Source organism: Gobio gobio (genome assembly GCF_949357685.1).
Source record: "Gobio gobio genome assembly, chromosome: 2".
NCBI classification, from domain to species: Eukaryota; Metazoa; Chordata; class Actinopteri; order Cypriniformes; family Gobionidae; genus Gobio; species Gobio gobio.
This window is the reverse complement of record NC_137098.1, coordinates 19079189-19106595: the sequence shown is the minus strand read 5'-3', so window position 1 is coordinate 19106595 and position 27407 is coordinate 19079189. Positions and strand designations below refer to the sequence as shown.

The window sequence follows — 27407 nt, the reverse complement described above, 5'->3', positions numbered from 1 at the left end:
TTGATATATAAGAGGTGATGGTAATATAAGAATATCCTGTAAGTTTCAGAGCTGAAAACTTTCTTGTTAGTCAAAGAAAAGCTTTTATAGACACCAGACCCTGAAAACGATCTTGTGCTTCACCTTTACGTCATCGTGCGACGAAACACGCCTCTACAGAAAAATAAGCACATGTAATTCAGTAGCCCCGTCCACCGACTCATAGAGCTGGTAGGATTGCTCTAGCCAGCAGCAATAAATGAGGATATCACGATATTGCGCTATTCCTGGCTGTGGAAGAACACAGTCGCTGCATAAGCTTCCCTCTGATCCTAATATTAGGAATATGTGGTTGAACTTTATTTTTAATGAAGTTCCAGCTCACGTGGGGATTTGCAGACATATTGAGATTGAAACACACTGCTGTGCCTTCTATATTGGACCCGACAGGAATGGTGCAGGACACTTATGTGAGTAAAACATGTTTTTTTATACGTGATAGTATTGCATTGTTACAGATCGTTTGATATGTGTACGATTGTGTATTGATTATGTGTAGAGAGACTTGTTGTAATGTTATGTGTGTGTCCGCGCGAGTGAGAGTGTGTCCGCGTCCGCGCGTGTGTGTCTCCGCGCGAGTGTGTGTGTGTGTGTGTGTGAATGTGTATGTGTCTGTGTGTGTCTCCGCCGAGTGTGTGTCTCCGCGCGAGTGCGAGTGTGTGTCTCCGCGTGAGTGTGTCTCCGCGCGAGTGTGAGTGTGTGTCTCTGCGCGAGTGTGAGTGTGTGTCTCCGCGCGAGTGTGTGTCTCCGCGCGAGTGTGTGTGTGTGTGTCTCCGCGCGAGTGTGTGTGTGTGTGTCTCCGCGCGAGTGTGTGTGTGTGTGTCTCCGCGCGAGTGTGAGTGTCTCCCCGCGCGAGTGTGTGTGTATGTGTGTGTGTCTCCGCGCGAGTGAGTGTGTGTGTGTGTGTGTGTGTGTCTCCGCTCGTGTGTGTGTGTGTCTCTCCCCCCGCGCGCGCGTGTGTGTGTGTGTGTGTGTGCCTCTCCCCCCGCGCGCGTGTGTGTGAGAGAGATTTAGTGTTTGTTTGATATTTTGCGAGTTCTCTGAGCATTTCCCCTAGACGATTCCTGGGACAGATGGTAGCTGAAGTTCATTAAATATGCAAATATTATCCAATCCTAGCCGTGGGCGTTTACTTCCAAGTCTTCAGTTCGGCACGCCCATCAAATCCTAGTGTTTCTCAGAGAGCCTCAAAACCAAGGCAGAAAATAGCCTATTACTTATTCATTATGATGTTTTTGAATGTAAAAACCACATAAATGCCATAAGTTGACCTCAGATAACAGTATAAAAAAATAAAAAAAGCCAGTTCATGACCCCTTTAATATCCATTTGTTTTTTATGCTCCACAATGACCTAAATAAATCGCATTAAATAACACATTAAAGCAATGTAAAGGCAGATTAATAGATTAATAGATAAACATTTGTAGCAAAATATTTTTGAAATTCCAATTATTGGTAAAAGTGATGACTTGTAAATAAATAACAATGAATTTCTCACTGTACACTGCTATGGTGGAGCTGTTGCTTAGCCTGCACTTTACTAGAGCAACCTCAGTGATTTGATTCTGGAACCGGGCCTGCCTCTCCCCCTCTTCAAGATTTAAAAGGTAAGACGCTGCTTTCATGGTGCTTATGTTCTCAATGTTTCTGTGCAGGTACATGCAACACTGAAGGGACACGAGAGAATAAGAGCTGTCGTGCAGCACGCGGGGATAAACAACATCAGGCAGGTTTTTAGGTATAATAATCAACACTCAAATAACACACAGTACGCAAACATGTAAACTTCATAAGGCAGTTTTTGCAATAACTTCTAAATCTAATTATAAAATAGTTTTTTATCCAATTCGTTGTTGAAATATAGGCTAATCATTTATTCACAGTGTCTGTCATTTTCATGACAGGTTTATTTAAACATAGCCTACATGAAATAATCAAGACATCACTAACAGGTTAAGTAGAATATAATGAATATATAGGCTAATATAGTGCATATATTTAGTGAAAGAGTTTCTCTAGTGAATAAAATTCCGTGGACACTGAATGACTGCCTGAGGTAAATGTGATGCTACATGACATTGTTTACAAGCAGTTATATTGAGGTCTTTTCCGCCGTTGAAACACTGATTGAGCGATTACACCACATATGATACGTGACAGTAAGTTGTAATGTATCCTAACATACCTTCAGATGTTCATTCATGTTTATTCTTTAGGAAAAGATGATCGATCGCATTCACAGATGATCGCGTTCACGCACGCGCACAGCGCAGCCGCTTGAACTGTGATCACTAATCAGTCACGCCACATTAAAAAGCGTCAAAACGGCATTTATCGTTTGAATTTTGTGATAAAATGGACTGAATACTTAATATGTTCGTGTGGGAACTCAGATTGAAGTGTGTTCCGCGGTTTAAAAAAAAGCCGACTGTTAACTGTTAAAGACTGTATTCGGAAACCGTTCGGTACACGCGTGCACCAAACCGAAAGCCCTGTACCGAAACTGTTCGGTACGAATACGTGTACCGTTACACCCCTAGCCAGCGGTGTTGCAACAATCTATAGATATTCTTAATGTTACTCAGAAAACAGTACATTGGTTTAATTCATTGCACTTTTTATAAAAAGTAAATAAATAAAGCTATCGTGTAAAAAATACACGATAGCTCTGGCTATCGTGTATAGACCTCATGTAGGGCTGTAAAATTTAAATTTCAAATGTTCATCAAGTTTAAAATAAAAAAACACAATTTTAGGTGTGCGTCAGCCAGCCTGATCAGTGGACCACATGTAATTATGATGATGTTGATATAAGAGTCATTTTTGCGGTTGAATGTTTTTGTTAGCCTATCCAGTTGAACCCACTTGATGCAGAGCTGCTTTGTTGTTCATTCAAAACATTGCATAAATAGAAAAGTACAATTTTGGTTGCATCAAAACCGAAACCAAGTTCTTTACATGAAAGGCGTATTCTGCACTGCTTTTCCATTGTTTTCTATGTAATAACGCACTAGACGTACATCTTTGAGCCCTGTAAAGTGAAATGAAATTCAACTTTTAGAAAACATGTCTCAAGACTGTGGGTTTTTTCCCCATTCCACTGCATTCCACTGTATGTGTGATAGGCTCTTCGGCTCTTTGTATTAAGCTATGCATAAATAGATGGTGCTGTTTTGTTCATAATTGCTTATGCAATGTACAAAATTATATTTGATTTATAAACGTTAGTTTAAATGCCAATATAGTCAATAAAGCGCTAATTGTTAGAGATTTTGACATTCACATAGATTTGGGCTGGGTGATAAAGCGGTAACGATAATTATCACAATATGATTTTCCTTGATAAAATGATAATAAAAGTTAGATAACGGTTCAATATAATATTTATGTGGCAAAAGCGGAACGAAACAACGCTACTCATTTCAACCGTGCCAGACAGACCATTTATCCGCTCGACTCAAACGGCAGCGCAAAGCGAGCTTACTAGAGCAGATGCGTTTACGCGCTGATTGGTCCCGATCGTGCAACCACTAAACAGCGCTAGTTTACATCAGATTCAATTAGTTTAAACCAGATGAAAAAGATGACATTCTCAACAGCACTGAGAAACATTGTGACATGAACGGTCCAGTTAGAAGGCTTTTCAATCTACAAATCACCATCATTTACCATGTATTAGTAACACTAACTGCACAATGGTTTTGTGGCTGAAATGTAGGATATCGAACTTTCATAAAAATTTCATAAAAATACCACAGAAACCATATTACATTTTACCATGGTAGTGAGGTGCTATATGCGTGGTTTTACCTGTGGTTATCATAATCTAAATGTATGATACTATGGATGACCATTGGTTAATTTTAATAAAAGAAGAATCCTAACTCAAACAGTCACAATATGAAAATTTGACCCTATTTAGGTTGCAACCATTTTTATAGATGTTACTGTTTTTGTTAATGAACATAAATCATCCCAACTCAAGCTACGGCTACTGTCACATCGAGCTTCTGTCGATTGTGCATTTCTAAGAGACAAAACATGTAATATTATTAATATTGCAGTCTGCACTGCAAACTGTGCTGAACATAGTCAGGCAAAACAACCTGTTTCAAGATTTGAAACACTACCCATTAGAACATGCAGAAACTAATAAATACATTTTTCTATTAAAATATTTATTTTGTTAAGGAAAAAAGACTGAAAAGTGTAAAGCATTAAAAAATATTTTGAATGTTCTACCTCAGATTTGTGAAATGTTCAGCTGTTTGGCAAGTGTTTGTTATATTCTGACAATAAATAGTAGGCCTAGTTTAAAACCACAATCAACGGTCTGGTTTCTAAAACTGCCTTTAAACTTGAAAGAAATTAAGATTTGACATTTATCGTGATAATTCTCGATATCGACTGATATGAAACATTTTATTGTGATAATTTTACAAATGATGCCATAGGAAGTTGCATTTGCAGATTTTGTAGGGTCAATCCAAACGTCCCCAGATCAACTCATCCGCTGATTACTCCTTCGTAACGTGCATGCATAATGCGTAATGCTGATATTTGCCCTATCGCTTCACGTTATCACCCATGTAGAACAATTGTAACCACTAAAGATTAATTCACAAATAACTTATCTGATCTGTCTTAACTGCTCAGTCTTCCCATAAACACAAATAAACTTGATGAAATGGCTAGCAGTATATCTTCTCTACATTAGAAACTTTTGCAGCCATCCGATTAAAAAAAGGTTAGAGAGAAAAGTACTGCACCTTGATACAACACTCGCACTCGCAAGAGAGAAACTCGTAACCTAGAGCGCAAATGGAAACGAATGGAATGGAATTAGAATCGTGTGGAAAGACAGTATATCTCACTATAAAAAGGCTCTAAAAGCTGCCAGGACCGAAATTCTCCACAAACTCATAAAAAATAAACAAAACAATCCAAGGTTTTTATTTAGTACAATAGCTAGAGATTAACAAATAAACAGATGTCACCTGAACTGAATATTCCATCAGAGTTAAGTAATTAATTTCTTCACTGAAAAAAAAAATCTAAAAGTTAAGTAATTAATTTCTTCACTGAAAAAAAAAATCTAAAGCATAAGAAATATTATTGTAAATGTGCAACCTTTGACAGCGTTTTATGATTTAGCCTCTATTAATGTCCCTCAAGAATAATTGCAGTGCTTGGCAACTATAGGACAGGAAGAGGGAAATAAACTTATCAATGCATCTAAATCAGCAACTCTATATTATTATCTAGTCTATCTCTAGGTCATGTCCCAAGACAGTTCAAGCTCTCATTAAGAAAATACAACTGGATACAAGTGAATTGGCAGATTACAGACCCATTTCAAATCTTCCATTTTGTCTAAAATAATATAAAAAGTGTCCGCTGAATTGTGTTCCTTCCTGCAAAAAAAAAAAAGATATCTATGAAGAATTTTAGTCAGGATTCAGATCCCATCATAACAGTTAAAATTCTAAACGAATAAATTATTTTTCCTAAGTGCATGATTTGTTTTATCTTAGAACTATACATTTTTGACATGCACATTACTTTAACAGATTACTCTAAATTGTATTGTAGAAACAAGCATTTTTCTGTAAAATAGCTTTTGAAATGATATGCATTGTGAATATCATACAATTAAATGCAAACTGAATTGAATTGAACTGGCTTACTAAGGAACATGTAAAGTACTTGACTATAATTTTAACTGTAGTGTGTTATATTTTAAATCTACTAAATAGAAATTACATAAAAGTGTATTGTAGTTTACCATAAATGTTCGTCAGTATTATTATTATTGTTGTTATTATTATTATTATTTTTATTATAAATTACTATATTACACACATTCACATTTATTTTATGCATTAACTACTGTTCTATACTGTGCCAGCATTTCATTCCGGACAGTCATAGGGCCCTATCTTGCACCCAGCGCAATTGACTTTGTACACCGACGCATGTGTCATTCCTATTTTGCACCCGCGCAAAGCGCGCTTTTCCCTCCACAGAAGCACGTCGCTAAACTAGTGAATGAACTTGCGCTACCTGGGCGGTTCAGCGCAAAAAAGGAGGCGTGTTCCGGCGCAAACAATCCCTGGTGCTATTTTGCTGTTCCATTAAACAATTGCGCCACTGACCAGAAAAAACCTAGTCTAAAGTCAGTGGCGCGTTGCGCGTTGTTCATTATGCTATTTTAAGGGCGCATGCTTGACCATAATGTATAGCGTGCACAACGCGCATACACTTTGCTCATGTAATCTACACAGATGCAACAGTTATTTTTGCAAATCATAAATTGTTACACTAAAAAATATTAACACATGAGATGACGGAAATCATTGTGGTGCCACGAAGATGTGAAAAAATAGGCATAAATCTAGCTTACAAATGATTCAGGCTAATTGTAATAATTAAGGATAAGACCTGTTTGCCCAATAGTGGCAAGACATATATGTAGGCTATATAAGGACATCTGACAAATTGGTTTGTCCGTCAAGAACCAGGAAAAAAAATCGACTGAAAAACTGAAAAAACTGAAAGACTGAAAAAAAAAAAGACTGTGAAATCACCTTTACCATAATGTACAACATTACAACTTCACTTCTCTGTCTTTCACTGCTCTTACAAGAGCATCAGTCTCCTTGGCTGTGAACCGCTCCTGGCGTGCGCCTGGTAAATACGCCATAATAATAGCAATCCATAATGGAACTTGCGCACCTGCTTTTAAAGGGAATGTTGGATGACGCTCGGATTGGTTTATTCACGTTACGCCCAAACCACACCTATGAATAATGAAGCTACTTCAGACCAACCCATTTTAGATTTGCGCTGGGCGCAAGAGCCATTTATCCCGCCGGGAAAATAGCAACAGCGCCGAGACCCGCCCACAAAGTTACTTGCGCTTCGAGCTTTGACACTTGCGTTTCAGATCGTTAAAATAGGGCCCATAATCTTTAAAACTTTTAGAAAAAGACAAAGAAAAACAAATTTCTTCATTGTCTTTTTGTCTCTGGTGTTTCTCCAGTCTGGGCCTTCATCTTCTGTTTATCTCCTTCTCTCTCTTTGTCCCTCCTCCACACTGGCAGCAGATATTTTGGAGGCTGTTGCAGAGTTTCGCTATATTCTCACACACACTCCCACACACACCCGCACACGTACAGAAGTCAATTTTGTGATTGATTTTTTTTTTTTCCTCATTAGGATGCTGCTGCATTTTATCTGATGGTACATATTGTGTCTTCAGCCAATTACACCTACCCACGGCCTACAACATTAAACTCACATACACAGTCACAGCTGCGCAGACACAGCGAATAGTGATGAAATATAGCCTAGAAATGTAGACGCACCCTAGCGCAGCAAATCTTATTTGCAGCCAGGGTAGTCTAGCAACTCTCCGTTGGCTTGCGAGCTGGAAAAACCAAACTCTGGTCAGGCCAATCACATCGTGTATAGAGTCGGTGGGTGGCCTTAACATAATTACGGCCATGTTGTTTACAAGTTGCCATGGTTCTGCGTGCTACTTGTAAACAAAGAAGCTGGCGAACAGCGCTCTTTCGAATCGTCTTTGGCCACGACTCTGGAAGACTTGGAGTTTTTCTTTTCTTTTCTTTGAGAAAAGAACAAAGAATGGCACTGAAGTCATTCTTAAGAAAGGAAGATGTGTTCTGAGTTTTGCCGACTGGATATGGCGAAAGTTTAATCTATCAACTAGTTCCGCTTCACCTTCTCCGTTGCTCTGGTTGGTTGTAGCACTATTCTATTGCGTGCAGAGGGAATTTGAAAGACAACTGTTTATCCCGCCCCTCGGATTGAGCCCTGCCAATGGTGAGTTCCCAGACCCAACATCTTGATGTGGGTCTGGCTTGTCATCTTGATGTGGGTCTGGCTTGTCAGGCTAGATGAAATATGAATTTTAAGAATTAGCTCCCAATGCCTATTTTTTCCAAACTATGGCTGCAAACAATATTTGCTCATGAGATGTTTATATGACTGAGATATTCATTTAGTTTTGAATATCTGACAACAAACTAATAACAAATGTAATCACTTTTTGAATTAGAACCAGAGTTTCCTTACGATTTGTATTCTTAAAATCAAATCTAAAATTCGATATAATTTAATATCACACACAGATATAAAGCATTGTACCATGGTTTATCTAACTAGTCATGTTGGAACTAGATAGTAAAATGTGTAAACAAATGTTAATGTTGGCTTAAGAGCACAGTATAAAAGTTTAAAGTAGTTTTAAAAGATAGATAGTCAGAAAGAAATTAAAGTTGTGATTGTCTTTTCTTCCCTAATGTGACATATATACAAGTGCAAAGGCTTTTGGAGCAAGAACAAATGTAAGGCGGAGCTTGATTTTCTCATGTGTCTGACAGGTTGCCCCGCCCTTGTGCCAGTAAACACGTCATCAGAGAAGAGAAGTCACTGCAAGAAGGAGGGGGAAGTTATTTTGATTAAAGATTATGAGCCACATGAATTACAAAATATATCACTGATTCTTGAAATAATGGGCAAAAAATATTTCCCAAACACAAAAGCCCTTTTTAATGTCAACAAGTAAGAATAGCAACACAATAAAAAATACTTAAAAAGTTACATCTAAGGAAAATTTGTATTTCCTGCTCGTTGTGGATCTCACAGTAGGACACAAAGTCCTAGAAATTATTTTTATTTTTAATATTTGTAAAAATATTTTAAACAAACAATATTGAAATCTCTGCAGTCACAGCCTTAACATGTCAACTTCGTCATCGCAGTGTACTAGTTTCTGTAAATAGTTGTGGAATAAATCTTGCCATTTTGATAAGTTTATTAAGGCAGCTACAACTGAGACAAAAACTAAATTGCTCCACTGTACAACACGTGATTAAGGTGGAAAAAAAAAATCAATTTTGTCAACTCTGTCAGGTTTTATGTCTGATGGTTGACAAGTGCTCTCAAAAAGTCTATATAATGTGATTAATATGTTTTTTTGCATATGGGGAATTCTTCTAATGCTGTTTCATGATTCTATTTACATATACTGTATATTTGGCCTAAGCTCAACCTTTGTCAACACCGTCAGTATTTGTCAACTCCATCAGCATGTCAACTCCGTCAGTATTTTACACCGTCAGGTGAAGGTTTTTGTTAATTTTAAAAGAAATGTCTTATTCTTTTTTTCAATTTATTGTGTAAAAATGTTAAAACATCAATGGAACTGCATGATATGTCTTAATAACCTAAGAACATTGGTGATATATGTTTAATATTAAAAGGAGGGAGGAGAATTAAGGAATTTAGAAACTGGGCTGTTCATAATTGTGTGAAAACAAACAAAAAATAAACAAAATGTATTTTATGACTTAGCTCCTTTAGTGAAAACACCAATATTACATAACTGACTTTACATTGTTTTTGGATAGTTTAAATTAAATAAGCATGCTTTTTAGTGTGTCTGACGGAGTTGACACAAATTAAGTTATAGAGTGAATAGATATACATTTTTAGAAAAAAATATTTAGAAATAAACCTGTTGCCTTACATGGTTCATTATCTGAGACCTTTGTCTACAAAATACCAATTTTGTAATAATGAAGTTTAATTTTTTAACATTAAACATGTTTTGTTCCTTATCTCAAGAATCAGTGTATATGTATGTATATATATATATATATATATATATATATATATATATATATATATATATATATATATATATATATATATATAGCTCACTGATGTGTGTGCATGGATATATCATGTATAATAAATACTGCAATATTATTCCATAACAAAAAAACAAAAAAAAGATTTGTCCATTTTGATTTCATGGTGACTTTAAATCAAATAACATAGTATGTTGGCTCTCTCATGACATTCATGATGCATCTCCAACTGTTTAAGTGTTTTGAGTAATTCTGCCAATGTGAAGTGTAAAATCTGAATGATTTCAGGCCAGATCCCGTAGAGGACACTACTGTGTGTCCTGATGGCTCTCTCTCTCTCTCTCTGACTCAGTGCCACACAGGGGATTGTGGTTAATGTAGTTTGCGTGGGAATCGTGTGCCATTTGGTCAGATGGTTTGTAGGCTGTCAGTTTCACACAGCTCAGGGTTCATGCTGAGATATCAGAGAGTGAGATGTCATACTGCTTTATAGGTTAGAGAGTGTGTGCCTGGGCAGTGATAGTCATTACACATAATCGTGATGCATTTTAATCTACAAACACTTACAGCAGAGAATGGCACACCTACACAAACAATATGAATGTGTCATTCATAATCTTCTAGTTCATTTATGCATGAGTTTATTTTAATTTTTTTCACTGTCCATCTTTTATTTCTATAAATATTACCATATTATTTATCATTCTTTCATTTTGCTCACAATTAAGATTATTCTTGTATGATTTTAATACTTTACAATAAGGTTTCATTTGTTAACATTAGTACTATTAGAAAACATGAATTGCTTCTTTTCTTCTTTTTATTTATAAAGCACATTTAAGTGCTGTACATAAAACAAGCATAGAACACAAATAAATTTGACATATTTTTTATGAACTATGAAAAATGCTTTTCATAGTTAACAATGAAAAATACTTCCACAGCATTTATTAAGCTTGGTCAAATGTATACAACATTTACTATATTTTTAAAACAACAAATGTTGTATTTGTTAACATTAGTTAATGCACAGTGAACTAACATGAACAATTAGATTTTTATTAAATAACGTTAACAAAGAATAACAAATGCTTTAAAAAAAATATATATTGCTCATTGTTATTTCATCTAGATCATTATCTTTAGTAACACTCACTCCCAGTCAGAATTAATGTCCTTTTAAAAGGGATGCTGTGCCTCCAGACTAAAGATCAATTCATCCACACATCATCAGAACATGACATCATTGAGGGTATAGGAAAGCCGTTGCCATGACAACCCCCATCCGCTTCAACTGAACACAGCCGAGTTGTGGAAATGAAAGCTGTTGTGAGTTGCGCTACAGCTCAAAATAATAGGCCATTTGATCAAAGCCTGAAGGGAGAATTCACACACATAAAAAAAAATGAATTGAAGATTTTATTTTTTTGGTCCATACAATAAATGTTCTTTAAGCCCCCACTGAATTTCATAGTATGGATAAAAAACATAAGACATTTTACAAAAATATCTTCTTTTGTGTTCCACAGGACAAAAAAAGTCAGATCTGCAAGTGTGGATTGTGGGTGAGTAAATGATGACTGAAATATCAATATAAAAAATACTATTCTTCTATTAAAGGGCTAGTTCACCCACAAATGAAAATTAGACCATTATACTACTCACCCTCAAGTCATCCTAGGTGTATATGACATTCTTCTTTCAGACAAATAAAATCTTATATTTAAAAAGTCCTGGCTAATCCAAGCATTATAATGGCAATGAATTGTTGCATCATTTATGAAGTCCATAAAAGTGCATCTATCCATCATATAACTGCTCGACACGGCTCCGGGCCGGGGGTTAATAAAGGCCATCTGAAGCGAAGTGGCGCATTTGTGTAAGAAAAATATCCATATTTAAAACTTTATAGACTAAAATAACTAACTTCCGGCAGAAAGCTGTTTGCAATTCGACTTAGGGCAAAAGAGTAACCCCTGTGAATGTATAGAAGCATCGCAAGCTTTGACGCCTCTCGCGGATAGTGCCTAGGATGACTTGAGGGTGATTAAATCATGGGCTAATTTTCATTTTTAGGTGAACTAACCCTTTAAGAGTAGTTTGTTAAATGGATAAAGCACTTTTTTTTTTACAAAAAAATGTTTTTTTTAGTTAACTTTAGTATATAGCCCTGTAACATTCTCGACAATCTAATCGATATGGGAAGAGACAATTATTTGAATTCAATGTTTCAATTATCTGAATTTCAAAAGCTTTTGTGACCTTAAGTTCTAACGCTTTGATGTTACTCCCATCTAAAAGACAACAACAAAAAATCAATAGCAGAACTGGCAGACACTAACACCAGAACACTGTATTCCATTAACCAACAGAAAGATCAGTGCACCACATTTAGTAAACTAAAAATCCGTTAACGATTTAACAGAAAGATAGGTTCAGTTTTCTGTAAATTAACAAAGATTAGTTTGCAGTGTGCTGGAAAAAAGTCAAGCTCACACTATTCTATAAGATGATAAATAGATGCTTATATATGTAATTGTTACCAAATAAAACAGTGGGTGGTGCATCATGTTGCCTTTACTTAAAAACTCCCACTTCAACACCCACCATCACTCAAACACACACACACACACACACACACACACTGTGCTTCGGTCCTTGGCAGATGCTTTCAGTAGCACCACAAATTGAGTGCAGAAGTCTGAACTGAATCAGGTCTTATCAAATCCAATTATTCCCAGCGAGACATTTCATTTGGCTGAAGAGGGAGTGAATTATGAGGGTGCTGTGTGCATGTGTTTGTGAGTGTGTACCTGTGAGCATCTCAGTATGTGAATGTGAGAGAAACTGCAGAGGGCAGATTGGTTGGCCACTCAGCAATTGTTAGTCCAGTTTTTATATATATATATATTTTAAATATATATATATATATATATATATATATATATATATATATATATATATATATATATATATATATTATATATATATATAAAATCCTTTGATGTGATTGCAGTCTTTAACTTCCTAAAGATGTTCTACAATGCACATTTACTATAGCTATGTTTCCATCCAAAATTGGAATTCAACTTATGCATAAAAAAATGAAATATTGCATTAAAAATTTGAGAACAAAGCACAGTTTCCATCCCATGTATTCAAGAGAATAAAACTGTCACTTCCAGGGAAATTGGCACAAAATATGTGCTGCAATCGGGGAAGAAAATGTGGCCCTTTTTTCCTCCATCATAAATGCCTTGCGGCTCCACAATAAACACTGTCATGTTATCTTGCATTCAGATGCCTGGTGTTTGGGATCGCAATCATGTGAGATGGTTCTGGGAGGGAATTAAACCAAATAATTTTGTCAACAGACTTTGGCTCAGGAATTTCAGAATGACTAAACAAACATTTGAGATGCAGTGTGATGCAATCGGTCTGCTGGTTAGTCCAGTTATCCAATCACATACACTGTTGAAGCAAAGTCATGTGAGATTTGCAGCCTTTCATGTCAAAATGATAAATTATATTTCATTTGTTATGTGAATAATTCTAGATACCTTATTGTCCGCATTGTTTCGATTGTTACAATGAACATTAGCTTATTCTTCATCAACTGGTTAAAATGTAAAAAAAAAAAAAAAAAAAAAAGGTAAATCCACTCTCTGAGTCAATTCAATTCAAGTCACCTTCATTTATATAGCGCCTTTTACAGTACAGATTGTTTCAAAGCAGCTTTACAGTGCTAATAGGAAATTAATGGAGATTGTTTTGGCTGTACAGCAGCTCTAGAAAAAAGGTATTGTCCAGTCCAGCTAAAGTAAGTTTTTGATTGATTCATTTCCGTTTAGTTATTTACTTTGGGGCCACTTACATGACACCATTTTCAACTAAAATAGAAAATTTGTAATGCATTCTGGCCGTTCATTTGCATGGCAACAGTGTTTGGTGGCTTGAGAAAGCAAACTTTGAAATAGGTTTACACGATGATGATAATGGTAATTTGAAGTGCCAGTTTTACGTTATAATACAGTCAAACCTGAACATTGCATTAGAAAGAGAAAAATTTGAAATTATTTTGTTACCCATTGTTTTATTTGATTCATTGATTTTATTTCACATATTTCCACATTTCTCTGTTACAGTGTCACCAGTCTCATATTTCCCTATGTGTGTTTGTGTGTGTGTCTATTTTGCAACCTTGATGGCTTACAGTCACATGCTTTCATTGCTGTGCACTTTATTTCTTACATTGATGAATAATTGCTTTTATTTCACACATTTCCCAAAATTAGCTTTTGGAATGACGCGCGTTCATTTGTGTGTGCGTGTGTTTTTGTGTGTATAAGTGTGTGTGTGTGTGTGTGTGTGTGTGTGTGTGTGAGTTTTTTAGTCTGTTTTAGAGATTCACCCCTTCACTGTTGAGTCTTTTTTTCTGCATCCTGGCTGATTTGTAGATTGTATGCACAAAAAAACTCTGTATTTTCATATTTTTGCCAATTTCCCATTAATTTCCTATGGGGGTCATTTTTGACCCGAAGGTCTTGAGTGTGACTATTTTTTTTACGACCACTTACAAATCATGTCCCCAATTGTTTGGGGTGTTCATATACCAAGTACCAATAAAGTCACCAAGTTTCGGACCATTCCGATGAAGCTACGATTTAAAAAAATATATATATAAAACACTTCGAAGTACCCCAGAGGGTTAAGAATGAAATTAATCTTAACTGCCAATTTCTTCTTATTTTCTAACTTAAGAAAAAATATAAGACTATTTTCTATTCCCAAAAACTTTTCTTAAGAATGTTCTTATCTTTTTTCTTATGATTGTTCTTAAGATAAAATTTAAGAAGTATTCATATTCACGAAAAGAATGTTCTTTAAAATCATCTTAAATAACTTCTTAAAGTTAGGATAACCAAGCTCCAACCTATCTTAAATACCAAAATGTAAGATGTTTAACAAATGTATTGGGTTGTTTCAAATAGTAAGCATTACAACATAACAGTAGCTAGCTAAATATAATATTTATAACTAATAGTACCATATAAAACCAGCAACCAGCTCGCACCAACCAGCAATAGCGGAAGAGAAACCCCGTGTAATTTAAAAATGCTACTATGTTAATGTGTCACAAATTGTAGTTTTAAAGGTCCTGTTCTTCGTGATCCCATTTTTCAAACTTTAGTTAGTGTGTAATGTTGCTGTTAGAGCATTTATAATACCTGTAAAATTATAAAGCTCAAAGTTCAATACCAAGCGAGATATTTTATTTAACAGAAGTTCCCTTTCAAAGCCTACAGCGAACGGCTGGTTAGGACTACATCCTGGTATTTCCTGCTTTAATTACGTCAGTAGAGCAGTATGTCGACTAACCTCCGCCCACAAGAACACGCGAAAAAGGGGGCGTGGTCTTGTTGCTCCCGCGTGGAGAATAGGAAGTGTTGCGTCCGGTTGCGTTCGTATAGTTTGTTTGTTGCCATGTCGTCAAGACGCTGTTATTTTCATCCCGGAGTCAAGTCACCTTTGTTTGGCTTTCCCAGGGACGCTGTACTTAGAGATCATTGAGCGCATGCATCCCCGTTATGGTGAGAGGCGTGACCTTTCCGGTAACGTGCGCTCTGCGTGCCCTAAGCTGCTGTCGAATCACAACACAGGAACCGCTGGCACAATCAGAACTCGTTACGTATTTCTGAAGGAGGGACTTCATAGAACAGGGAAATCTTTCAAGCCGTTTTGAGGACAGTGAAAACAGCAGTATACAGATAAGTAAATTGTGTGAAAAATACTGTGTTTTTTTACACGCGAAACATGAACACATGTTATATTGCACACTGTAAACACAATCAAAGCTTCAAAAAAACACGAAAAACGGGACCTTTAAGACTTTTTCAGGCGACAATGTACTTGTTTAAAGATTAAATCTGTGGTTTATTTATAAAGAGAGCGCCTATTTTACAATTTTATCTGCCGTTTTTGGAGTTGTGAGATCCAGGCGATCACCGGGTGTTCAGCGCTCGTTAACCCCGCCGAGAGCAGCCTTTCCTTGGCTAGTCCTTCTGACGTCTGCCACGGGCTCTGATGTCTATGAGATATGATTCGTCATGTGTAGATCTAACGGCCATACTTTGGTACCCGAGCAGCGTTCTTGATAAACGGCTAGGCTTTTATAAAATAACGATTTTACAGACACGGCACATTAAAAACACGACATTGAGTGATCAACTCCCGTCAAGCCAGTCACAACGAAAATAGTGCACACTTATTATGATAGTGTTTGGTAGTTTTATTTTTTTTTATTATGATAGTGTGAGGTGTTTTTCATTCATTGAGTATTCTGTAATACCTTTCAATAAAATAACACCAAATAAACCTTTTATTTTCTTCTTAAGTAAAAAATTAAGATGATCTTAAGAAAATATTTGAGAACTTCTTAAGAATTTTTCAAGAATTGCACTTAGGAACATTCTTACGAACTTCTTAGAATTTAACTTAAGAATTTTCTTAACTTATTTCTTAAGAAGATTTTCGTGAATCAGGCCCCAGGTTGTCATAAAAGCCGAAATGTGCCCAGATGTTGGCTTTTAAAGTAGTTGGATCATTTTAATTATTCACACTCGCGTCTCGCCTACCTCTGCACATACTGTACGTGACAAATGACGTCAGAAAATAATCAGTACATTATAATCGGTTATGGTCTATTACTGAAACGATACCGAATCGTCCTTGTCTGCATTGCGATGCATCGAAGAAACTATTAATTTCGACACCCCTAGTGTGCAGGTGCGTAGTTTTTACAAAATGACCACCAAATTACTTGTCTGGCATGCATAATACAGTATTTTTTTTTATTCCATGTGATCGGGAATCATTTGTTTGATCCAGGTGAACAGGAATAATTTTGATAATGTTTTTATCTGCACAGAGATGTGAGTGAGCTGTTTCCCTGGTAACGGCAGTACACAATGCAGTGGTGCTAGTAAACATTACTTTATTAGGCATTACATGCAGTTAAGATAAAATATGCTTTAAGAATATGCTATTAAAACTTTTTTTAAAGACCTACACTGCATGGCATGCTACACCTGTGTGAGACTGTTTCTAACTTTGCTTAATGCAGGACAGTATTTACAGTGAGTCTTTCAAATGGCAGTAATAAAATATGGTTTTAACCCTTAAATGCATGACTGCTTCTCCAGTCATTCTTACATATTCTTACATATACCGGATCTATATCTAACACGGATGGATCTCTACCAGTCGCGATAATATAAAACCCTCCTGAAATTAGTGTAACAATTACAGAAGAAAAAAATAAAATAAATTTTGTTACCTTTTGGAGCTTGTACGGGTTCAGTTTGAGCAGATGTTTTATACCATCACCACTGTCCTCGTCAGAGCTCATTTCCCTGTACATTCAGCATCTGCCTCATATTTGCGATCTCAAACATATTCTCAGAACTATCATTTTCAACATCTTCAAAATCAATATTTTGATCACTGACAGCTTCTTCACCAGATCCATATATTGTTTTATGTGAATGAGTAGGCTCAATGATTCTCACATCAGTTTAAAGCAAAAACTCTACACAAAAACACCCAATAATCAAAGGGCTTGTGAACACGTATCTATTGTGTGTTTTGAAGCCTTAATTTTTTTTTAGTTTTTTCAAAAATTATGCATAAACATTATTCTCTCAAAAATATAAGCATGTACATACATGTTGCTCACATATTATGGTAGCCCAGTTTGTGCTGAATACAGTGTAATTACACCTTTTCCATTAATATGTTTATAAGCAACTGAAAAATGCAAAAATGTCAGAGCATGTCAAAACTTCTAAAGGGCCCCAAAACAGCTCAGACTCCTAGGATTATTACTCAAAGCGATGTATCTGAACCATAGCTTCACTTGATCTGTTTGTTTGAGTTAATGTGTGTGTGGGCGTCGACGTATGGATCGCCTGTATTTGAATCTGAATGAGTGCGCGGCCATGGGCGTGGCCGCATTAGCGGGTAATGAGGCAATAATGAGTTGACTGATATCTCCCACTTTTCACACAAATTACATAAACACAGAATATTTGTTTTCGTTTTGATTTACATGATTTAAAACCTGACATTTAAACATTTCTTTAGACATATGGCTCATGTTTGTGTGTCAAGTTCTCATTAAGCTAGAGGTCATTTTCTGAAGAGAATCAGATTAGACATCATTGAAAGAGAGGCTGAAGATCGCGAATCATGTTTGTTTCCCTTATTTTGCAAAAAGCACAACAATTTGTTTTTATTGTGACTGTACACAAAAAAAAATAGAAACTTAACAGAATATAATGATGTACAACACTTGCATGAATGATAAAGAACGAGTTATTTGAGTCTCTTTGGCACTGATAAGAAAAAAAGCAAGCCAATCACGCCGGCGCGACGGCCGACTCGAGAGGGTTAAGGGTATTTACTGCAGAGCAAGTACTGAACGCAATCTAATATTAGTGTCACTGTCTTGACACTAATATTAGATTGCGTTCAGTACTTGCTCTGCAGTAAATCGCTGAGCCATTTCAAGTTTTGCAGATTATACTTATTTTGTGTTTACTTTTCAGTCTGCGGTAAGTATGAGTGAAACGTCTCTTCATCATTGTGTATCAGACATTGCCACTTTTTCCATCATTAGCTTCAATTATTGTTGTGCAGAAAAAAATATACGTACACTCTATATTTCACATTATATTCAAGTCACATTACACGCTTTTAACATTAAATAAAGCACATAAACATTACCTGAGATTATCATTGCCATGTTTTGTGCTGATGTTCAAGCAGCAACAGCGCAAAAAAATAGAAACTGTTTCTAAAAATAGAATCATCGCGTGTCACTGTCGCGGCTGGTTAGGACAACAACTCTAATTAACATTGAAAATATACCTTTTATCGCGTGACGCAGAATTGCGTTGCGTGTAGCCATAGACAACAGATCAGACGTTGATTCCATCTTCCGCCCTTCACTCTTCCGTTGATGTAAGTGAAGCTGCTAGTGTTCAAATATGGCACTGACATCTTGGGTCTTGAGTCTGTGCAGTAGTGAACGCTAAGATGAGCCGCGATATCAAGGTCCCGCCTACACTCCTACCTAATCAAAAACTTTTTGTGAAATAAACAGTTATGGAAATGTAGAGATTAAAGTTAAAGATCCAACCTTCTCCCGAAGTTCCCGAAAAATGTATGTTAGTGCCTCAGTGATGACTTCGCTCAGAGAAACTGTCAATCTCAGCTGTCAATCATGACGTCACTACCCCGTTTATATAGCATCAAAAAACTAACTAAAACCAAACTTATTTAAAGAACGAACACTTGAACTAACATTGTGATAAAAAACAGCCTAAATGACAGAAACCAGAAACAATTTATTTGAAGAGTAATTTGATTGTTTAGTTTGTCTATGACCCATTACATTTCATTAAGGCGTCGGACGAACAGTAGACAGATGTCTACTGCCATGAATGCCGACAGTTGGTTCTCAAACACTTGATCCAAGATACAGTTTACCTAGGCAGCATTACTTTGCGAGACAAGAACTCCCGCGACTGTACACTACGAAGAGAGAGCGGCTTGCTTGCTGGAGAAGGTTACTTACTATGCTCTTGATTTGAGTTGTTTTATTTTTGAATGAAAAATTATTTGCATGCGTTTTAAAGCCTTGCGCATAGGGCACCATGCGCTTTCCCGAGCGCGCGCACTAAAAGCCTGTCAAACAAGTGATTACTGGACTAAATCTTACTGCACTAATACTGTCAAATACACACAAGGTTAACAAACACAGTCGGTTATGTCTAAAGTGAAAGTAAAATCGGCGTGTGTCTGTATATTAGATGCGTGAAAGTCTTAAATTGACAAAAAAGCCTAGTGAACACGCTGCCGCTTGTCCTTAAAGGGACAGTTCACTCTAAAATTATGTCATTATTTACACACTCTAATGTTGTTCCAAACCTGTATTAATTTCTTCTGTTGAACACAGACAGCTGATGGTAGCGATTGACATTCATATTATTTCCTACAATGGGGACCAGCAACTGTTTGGTTTCCAATATTCTTCAAAATATATGTTATGTCCAACAGAAGAAAGAACTTTATTCAGGTTTAAAACAACTTGAGCGCGAGTAATCAATGACATAATTTTCATTTTTGAGTGAACTATTCCTTTAGTGGTTAATAAAATAACAAAAGACAAAGACAAAATCACTCACGGCTCTTGGCTGAAAAACTAATACAGTAGCTTTAATAAGAATCAATGTATATTTTATAGGGAAGTCTATGTAGTGTTTTATTTTTACATTTATTAATTCAATTCCATACTTAAATGCTGCTGTACAGCTCTGAGCTGCCAGTGTAAATCTTTATAAATATATATTTATTTTATATTATACAGTACACTAGGAATGTGTACAAGGTTTTTTAAAAGTAAAGTTTTAAGTTTAAGTAAGGTTTTTCAAGTCTTTTAAGTAAAATAAAGAAAGAGTATTGCAATAAAAAAATAGTATTTTTTTCCTCCTTAAGCTCTTGCTGTTCGGCTAAGAATAGAATAGCAAAAATCTGATGCGACTAGCCATCAGAACCGAACCGAAAACCATGGTAAAAAAAACTGAGGTATGCATTGAACTGTGGACTTACTGTATTGTTGCATCCCTACTTTGTTCCTACATGAACTGCCTACCTCTTTGCACTTCAATAAAAAAAAAAGACTTTGTGGTATTTGGCATATTTGTTTTTGCAGTAGTTTTTGGGGGGTTATTTTTCCTGTAAAGATATCGAGATATATATCGTATATCGAGATATAGCAAAATATATCGAGATATATTTTTTGCTCCATATCGCCCAGCCCTAGTTACAACTGCTGTGAAAACCCCATGCTTTACAAGATAACTATTAGAATGTATATATGACAGGTCATAAAGTTTGGGCTTATTCACACAATCATGTAAACTGCATCTGGGCTAAATTTTGTTTTGATATCTCAAAGCAATCAAAAGTTATGGCATTTGGAACCATGGTAGCCTTTTTATCAAAAGTCAAAAAAACAATCCAAACAAGTGATCTGAGTGTTTAATGCCAAGTTCAGACTGCCCGATTTTAGCCCCGATTTTGACTCGTCAACAGGTTTTGCAAATTCGCCGACAAATGGCAGAAATCACAGGCAAATCGGTGCTCGAGCACGCGAGTGACAATTACGCAGTGTGAATGATCAAAGATCCGAGATAATCGCAGATGAGTCGCCGACGCCCGCGAGATATTTGGCATGCTAAATATCTGAACATGTCGGTGATTCAAACTCCTGCTGTGTGAAATGTGTTCTGACTGAAAATTACATCGGCGATGACCAACAGCCAATGAGAGAGCAAGATACAGCGCAGCTGGAGGTTCAGGGAGGAGTTATAGACCAAAATATCAGTATTTTAATAGATATACAGTTATATCAAACAGAAACAAAGCACAAACATTTGCTTGACCAGCCGCAACAGCAGCACATTGCAAAATTATTTATTTACCTCAAACTCTCTTTGCAGAACACAATCCTTGCTCCCTGTGTCTCCCCAACCATTTCCACCTCCATAATCTTTTTTTCTTTCTCTCCTTTTGCTGAAAATCAGTGCACAATTTGGATTGCAAGTTTCTGCACTGCAGTCTATATTTTTAATAACAATTCCAGTCTCGAGCGAGAACTCCCATCTGTTCTCACGTGTGATCTTGCATTGTTTCTTTCTCAATTCACTTCTCACTTTCACGTAGTTTGCGGACGGGACAGATTTGTCGGTGATTTTTCCTCTTGTACAGTTATGCAGTGTGAAACCCCCTGTCGCTGATCCATTGGTCAGTGTGAACACAGCAGTGACTGAATGCTACCCCAGATAGTCATGCAGTGTGAAAAAGAACTGTGATCCGACGAGTTTGAAAATCGTGCAGTCTGAACTAGGCTTTACTGAACAAAATAACTACATGTAAATGCCACCAAGCATTAAATATATATTACATAGAATAAGTACCAATAATAAGATCCTATTTGATGATCAATGATTTTCCAGCTCTGTTTAAGCTGTGCGCTCTTATTCTATGGCACACGGTAAATCAAGACCTGTCAATCTGAGCAATGAATCCAATCAAAGCGTGCTCCAGCTGTAAAACACTGTCAAAAGAGAGCTTACATATCACTTTTTATAAAGCTTGATTGATCGAGATCAGCCGATCATGATGACAAGGAAACGGTGGTCGGTACCGGCTGGGGGGGGGCTAGAGATCAGAGGTGCTGTGAACCTTTGACTGTTTAAATGAGACTCAACAGAGGATAGATTCAGCTCGACCTTGTGAGTGAGAACGGACCGGATGTAAAATTGCACGGTCATTATATCACTCAGGAGATTGAACAGCAGGACTAAGATTTACCAGAGAGACCCAAACACACACACACACACACACACACACATATTTACAGCAAACCTGAAACCCCAAATGGATCTTATGTAACAGTGCTCAAGAGAGACTTGCATGGCACTAGAACACTCCTTATCAAATGCTTTTGTTTGCAATCCAGTGTCATTCAGTATTATGCCGAAATATATAACATTTCCAGAATTCCAGCAAAAACTTTCATGAACAAAAGCAACAGTGACAGCCTTACTAAAACTTCAGTGAAAAAGCCTCCACAGAATAAAGGTACCAAAATTGTGTATTATACAATAAAAACCTGCCTAATTCAACTAGATTTTACCAAGTAAGTGTAAGAGAAGAAAAAGTGTTACTTAACATACATAAGTAGCAAAAGATATGGAAGGCTTTTTGCATATCCCTTGATAAGTACCTTGCTATAACAACTATGCACGATTCGTTTATTATTATGTGCATTCAGATTTTTTTTCTTTTCCAGAACAGATATGCGACTCATTTTTGGGTTACAACACACAAGTTCACAAACTGCTTAAGATTATTTGCCATTTTTCTGTTTTGCCTGTCATTTCATGAGTCTGTTTGTGAGAAAGAGAGACTGAAGACTGCCAGGACCAGAAGAAAATAGTATTGCTGGGGATTTGGTTTGTTATTGGTCTAACGTTTCTGTTAAAGAAGGTTTCCAGCATCTTTTTTGGCCAGCAAACAATCTCAGCCTGAAACACTCTTTACACACACACACACACACACACACACACACACACACACACACACACACACACACACACACACACAAGGACAATGAGGGAGGTGTATTCTGCTGAGCTGCCTCCTTTCCTTACCACAGGCAAAACACAAATCAATATATGAGATAGGAGAGCAGAAACCATTTGCCAGGTGCAGGAAACACACACACCTGTGTGACAGCCAGATACTGCATCTGGTTATGCACTTGCACACTCGGATCTGGTTTTACTTTGTTCAAGCAAGAAGAAAAAACGTGAAGGGAACAGGGAAGCACTAGACTCCAAGAGGAAGAGGGTTTGTGTCATGAGGTTGCATTATGAGTTAGTCCAGACTGTTTCCACAGCAGTTTTAATGAGCTCCTTTAGCTAATAAACACGAATGTTCAATGACTGCCAGATAGTGAAAATAATAAAGGGGCGGTGGTGAAAGCAGACATTGTACAGGAATTTTAATTAATTCCCGGATTTTTTTATCAATTAGCTAGCTACATATGATTAGCCTATGCAACCCTATGGCTGAATTTAAACCACAAAAAAAAGATTTTTCAACATGGCACTCTGACCAACCAAGCAACGTTTTAGTTAAAAATCAGGGATGAGTCATTATTCAAATTGCTTTCGGGTTTTGTTTCGTCGACAAAAAAAAAATTATAAGTAGCCTACATTATTTTTTTAATACGGTGCACATTCACATACCCGAGGATTAAGCCGGACAGATCTCAATCGAGCCCATGAAAGCGGTCTGGTTGCGTGGCGAACTGTGCGCCCTCCGCTATTCGCGATAAGAATTAGGCTACTTGAATCGAAACAAAACCGATACCAAATTAATTATCACAGCACAGCACAAAATAACAGCCTAGATAGATAGATAGATAGATAGATAGATAGATAGATAGATAGATAGATAGATAGATAGATAGATAGATAGATAGATAGATAGATAGATAGATAGATAGATAGATAGATAGATAGATAGATAGATAGATAGATAGACACTATGGTAGGCTACGTAGCCATTTGAATGATGGCCAAGTTTTGTGATTCAATATAAGTTAGGACTTCAAAGAATGTCATGCGAATCAAGAATGTGACTTACTCCGGGCGCTCGGGAATCCAGCGAAGATGGTGATGATGATGTTCTCGGTGTAGTGATGGATGAGATCCGCTGTGCGCTTTCACCACCCAAATACAAAGTCCAGTTCACCACAAACACAGTTCAGTCAAAACATAAAGGAAAAGCATCAAAACTAGACTGCGAATGTAATATGATGAAGTGAGGTTATAAAAGAAGACGCCACGGAAACTTTAAGCGTCCGTTCACTCGATCGTGCTCGCGCGTTTCACGCCGGTTGAGAATGGAAACGCCTTTTCCTCCCTATAGCCCCCTCCTCCTTCCCTCTCTCTCTTTCCCAGTCACACTGTCTGCAGCCTCAAACACACACACATACACACATTTTTCGGGCCTGATGTCATTTTGCTATCCGGTCAGATAATCCCTCCTCCTTTTTATTCTCCACAATCCCAGATCATCATGCGCTCTCTCTCTCTCTGGCTGCGATAAATCCGCTGACCAGCCACCTTATCGATCTTTAAAAGAAGAAGAATTACAGTATAATATGACAAGAATTGTTAATCTACTGAGAACTCCAGTGGTTTACATTTGGGTGGAGAATGGTCTCATCTGCGCCCTGCAGTACTGTATCTGCCCACAAGGGGAAGTACAGTTAGCCAACAATGTCAACAAAAGACATGTGCGATTGTACGTCCGTCCATCCATCCATCCATCCATCCATCTATCCATCCCTATCTATCTATCTATCTATCTATCTATCTATCTATCTATCTATCTATCTATCTATCTATCTATCTATCTATCTATCTATCTATCTATCTATCTATCTATCTATCTATCTATCTATCTATCTATCTATCTATCTATCTATCTATCTATCTATCAGTGTCTGTGTTATAGGCCCTATTATCTTTTCTGAGCATCCGCTTGCTTGTTTATTGAGTTTTAAACAGCACTTGATCTTGCGATGCTATGGACATGATTGTACAGCTCTCTCTGGGACCAGGCCCGGATTAAGAACATGTAGGGCCCTGGGGCTATGACAAACCCAAGGGCCCCCATAGTAGCTGATCTTAGTGCCACAACGTTTTCTACCACAGAAACAATTAGTATTTTTCAAAAACGAAATCTTCAAAGCACAGAGATACAATGAGTATATACTGTCTGAATTTTCCATTTTAATATTCAAAAGGCCTTATATATAAATATTCCAGGCTGCAACACATTAACAGCATAAATGCATTAACTCCAGATATGAGGTCAAAGTAAACCGGTTTCCAGAAAAAGCAACAAATTTTGAGTATATACAACTGCCTTAAGGAGTTTTAAGACCTGTGAGGTCCCAAATAAGAGGTATTTTGGGGGGTTTGGGGGGCATGGTCCCCCAAGAAAATTTTGATTTCTCTGATCTATATATGTTCATTTTAAGATGTTTGAAGGCTAAAATGTAATAATAAATAGCTTTCAAAACCATGTTAGTGGGCAGTAGATTATCTGTCATATACCCATAGTTGCCAAGTCTGCGTATAACAAGCGACTTTGGGCTTCTTTTTATGGCAGGTCGTGTAAAAAAAATTCACGTGTTGCAGTTTTTTGGGCTTATTTTAAAAAATGTGGTTGCTTGTTAGGAAAATATGACAAGCAACTTCGTTTCGTTACATTTATGGTCGCTGTTTTGTCCAATACATTGACTGACACTGTCTTCTCTCAGCTAATAGCCAATCAGTGCAATGATACAAGTGCTGTAGTAATTTGACCTCACATCCTGCCTCCTTCTCCCCCTCATTGAAGAAAAATTGCGTTCAACGTGCAGGCATGTGACGTTATAAATTCACGTAATGATAGTTAGTAGACGTAAATAGACGTATAAATTTCCACAAACAATGCCACCAGGAGAGATGCACAGAGATGGAGAGGAAACAGGGAGGACAGGCACCTCATTTAATTTTTTAAATATTTGTATAACATATTTATCATTACAGGCTATAATAAAAATAAAACAAGTATACTAACAGTAGGTATGGTTCCAAATTATTTTATTATAAATATGTGGCTATATTGCAGCACTCCCTTAGTGCTTGCATGCATCCCAATGTGCATACTATCCATCCTGAATAGCATGTGACATTAGTAATTTTCAATACTATTTAGGGCAGATAGTATATGCACATTGAGATGCAGGGCTTGTCTTTTTCACGGTTTGCAGTGCGTGTTCACTACTCTGCACCTATGTGTGCACTAACTCGGAGTTAGTCGGAGGATATTTTGTGCCCTTTATTGCAATTTGATGATTTTTGTAAAATCACATCTGTTTTCAAACTCAGAGAGGTTTCAGTTTAATATGTTGCAGGCTCATTTATTGATAAAAAATAATTGAGAATAAATGATATTGATGATAATAAATAATATAATAATATTGGGCTTGTTTTTGAAGCTGTGGTTGCTTATTTGTCTTGCGAGCGTTGGCAACACTGGTCATACCTGCTCTCTCCTCATTTAATCACTCTCTCATTCTCATTTCCATTACTCTTTCTTTTTCTCTCAGTCTCCTTCTCTTGCCCTCTCTCTTCCCCTCCTAAAGCTGAGCTCTGGCTGATAGTCTTTTCCTTGTTTAACATTTCTATCCTAAAACAGCTGTCAAATATGAAATGTTTAGTTTAGCTATACTTAGCCTACATCTCACACTGTTTACTGAAGCGTCGCGTGACTCCCGCAGCAGCTTCTGTGTACATAAAGCACTCTATTGGTGGTCAATTATTTCACAACATTTATTAGCTATGCAGCCTACTGCTCGGAAAAATACAAAGGTCCGGACCTCGGAGATCTCATAGCTGGCTACGGCCATCGTGTAGACAGCCTATATTTACCTCAACACTTCAGACATGGTCGGAGCTTTTCAGTCTGGTTCAGCCAGTTTCACCACAGAGCCTTTACTGTACACATGATGTTGAGCTTGTATCAAATTCAAATGGATAAAGCGACTGCCTGGTGCTCGTTATGACTTCAAAAGAGCGGCGAAAGCGCCAAACGAGTTCGTCAGCGCTGTGCGTGAGACGACCCAGCTGCTCTCGCGCTGCGACTGCTGGATGCGCACACGGTTTATTCAGCGCCGTTTCTTCACCTGGCTTTTGATTTTCCCATGCACTCGCAGCACTCCAGTAGCCTAAATAATATAACAGCGCTTAATATGTGGGGGCGTGGTGTGGTTTAGCGAGCGGCCCAAAAGGAAAACTTTAGGTGCTCCCGATCGATTGTCAATCATTTCCTCGGCCAATCACGGGCCCCTTCCGTGCTCGGGCCCTGGGGCTTCAGCCCCACCTAGCCCTTATGTTAATCCGGCCCTGTCTGGGACTATAAAAATCTGCCACGAAATACACATCCAAGTATTGACTTTACATTTGTGAAGATTTAATACACTGCAAATCCAAAGAGA

At 37.2% G+C, this 27407-nt stretch overlaps 1 protein-coding gene across 1 annotated transcript in view; it reads right to left on the bottom strand.

Moving 5' to 3' along the window:
• The window catches only part of pea15 (proliferation and apoptosis adaptor protein 15), a 79792-nt gene extending 52632 nt beyond the window's left edge, over positions 1 to 27160 (bottom strand). Inside the window, exons 1-2 of the mRNA XM_079810763.1 lie at positions 26842 to 27160; positions 23999 to 24074 (exon numbers count right to left, since the gene is read on the bottom strand). Coding sequence (XP_079666889.1) covers positions 23999 to 24074; positions 26842 to 26858 — 93 coding nt within the window. The 5' untranslated portion in view covers positions 26859 to 27160. The remainder of the gene's footprint in view (positions 1 to 23998; positions 24075 to 26841) is intronic.
• Between the last annotated feature and the right edge of the window lie 247 nt (positions 27161 to 27407).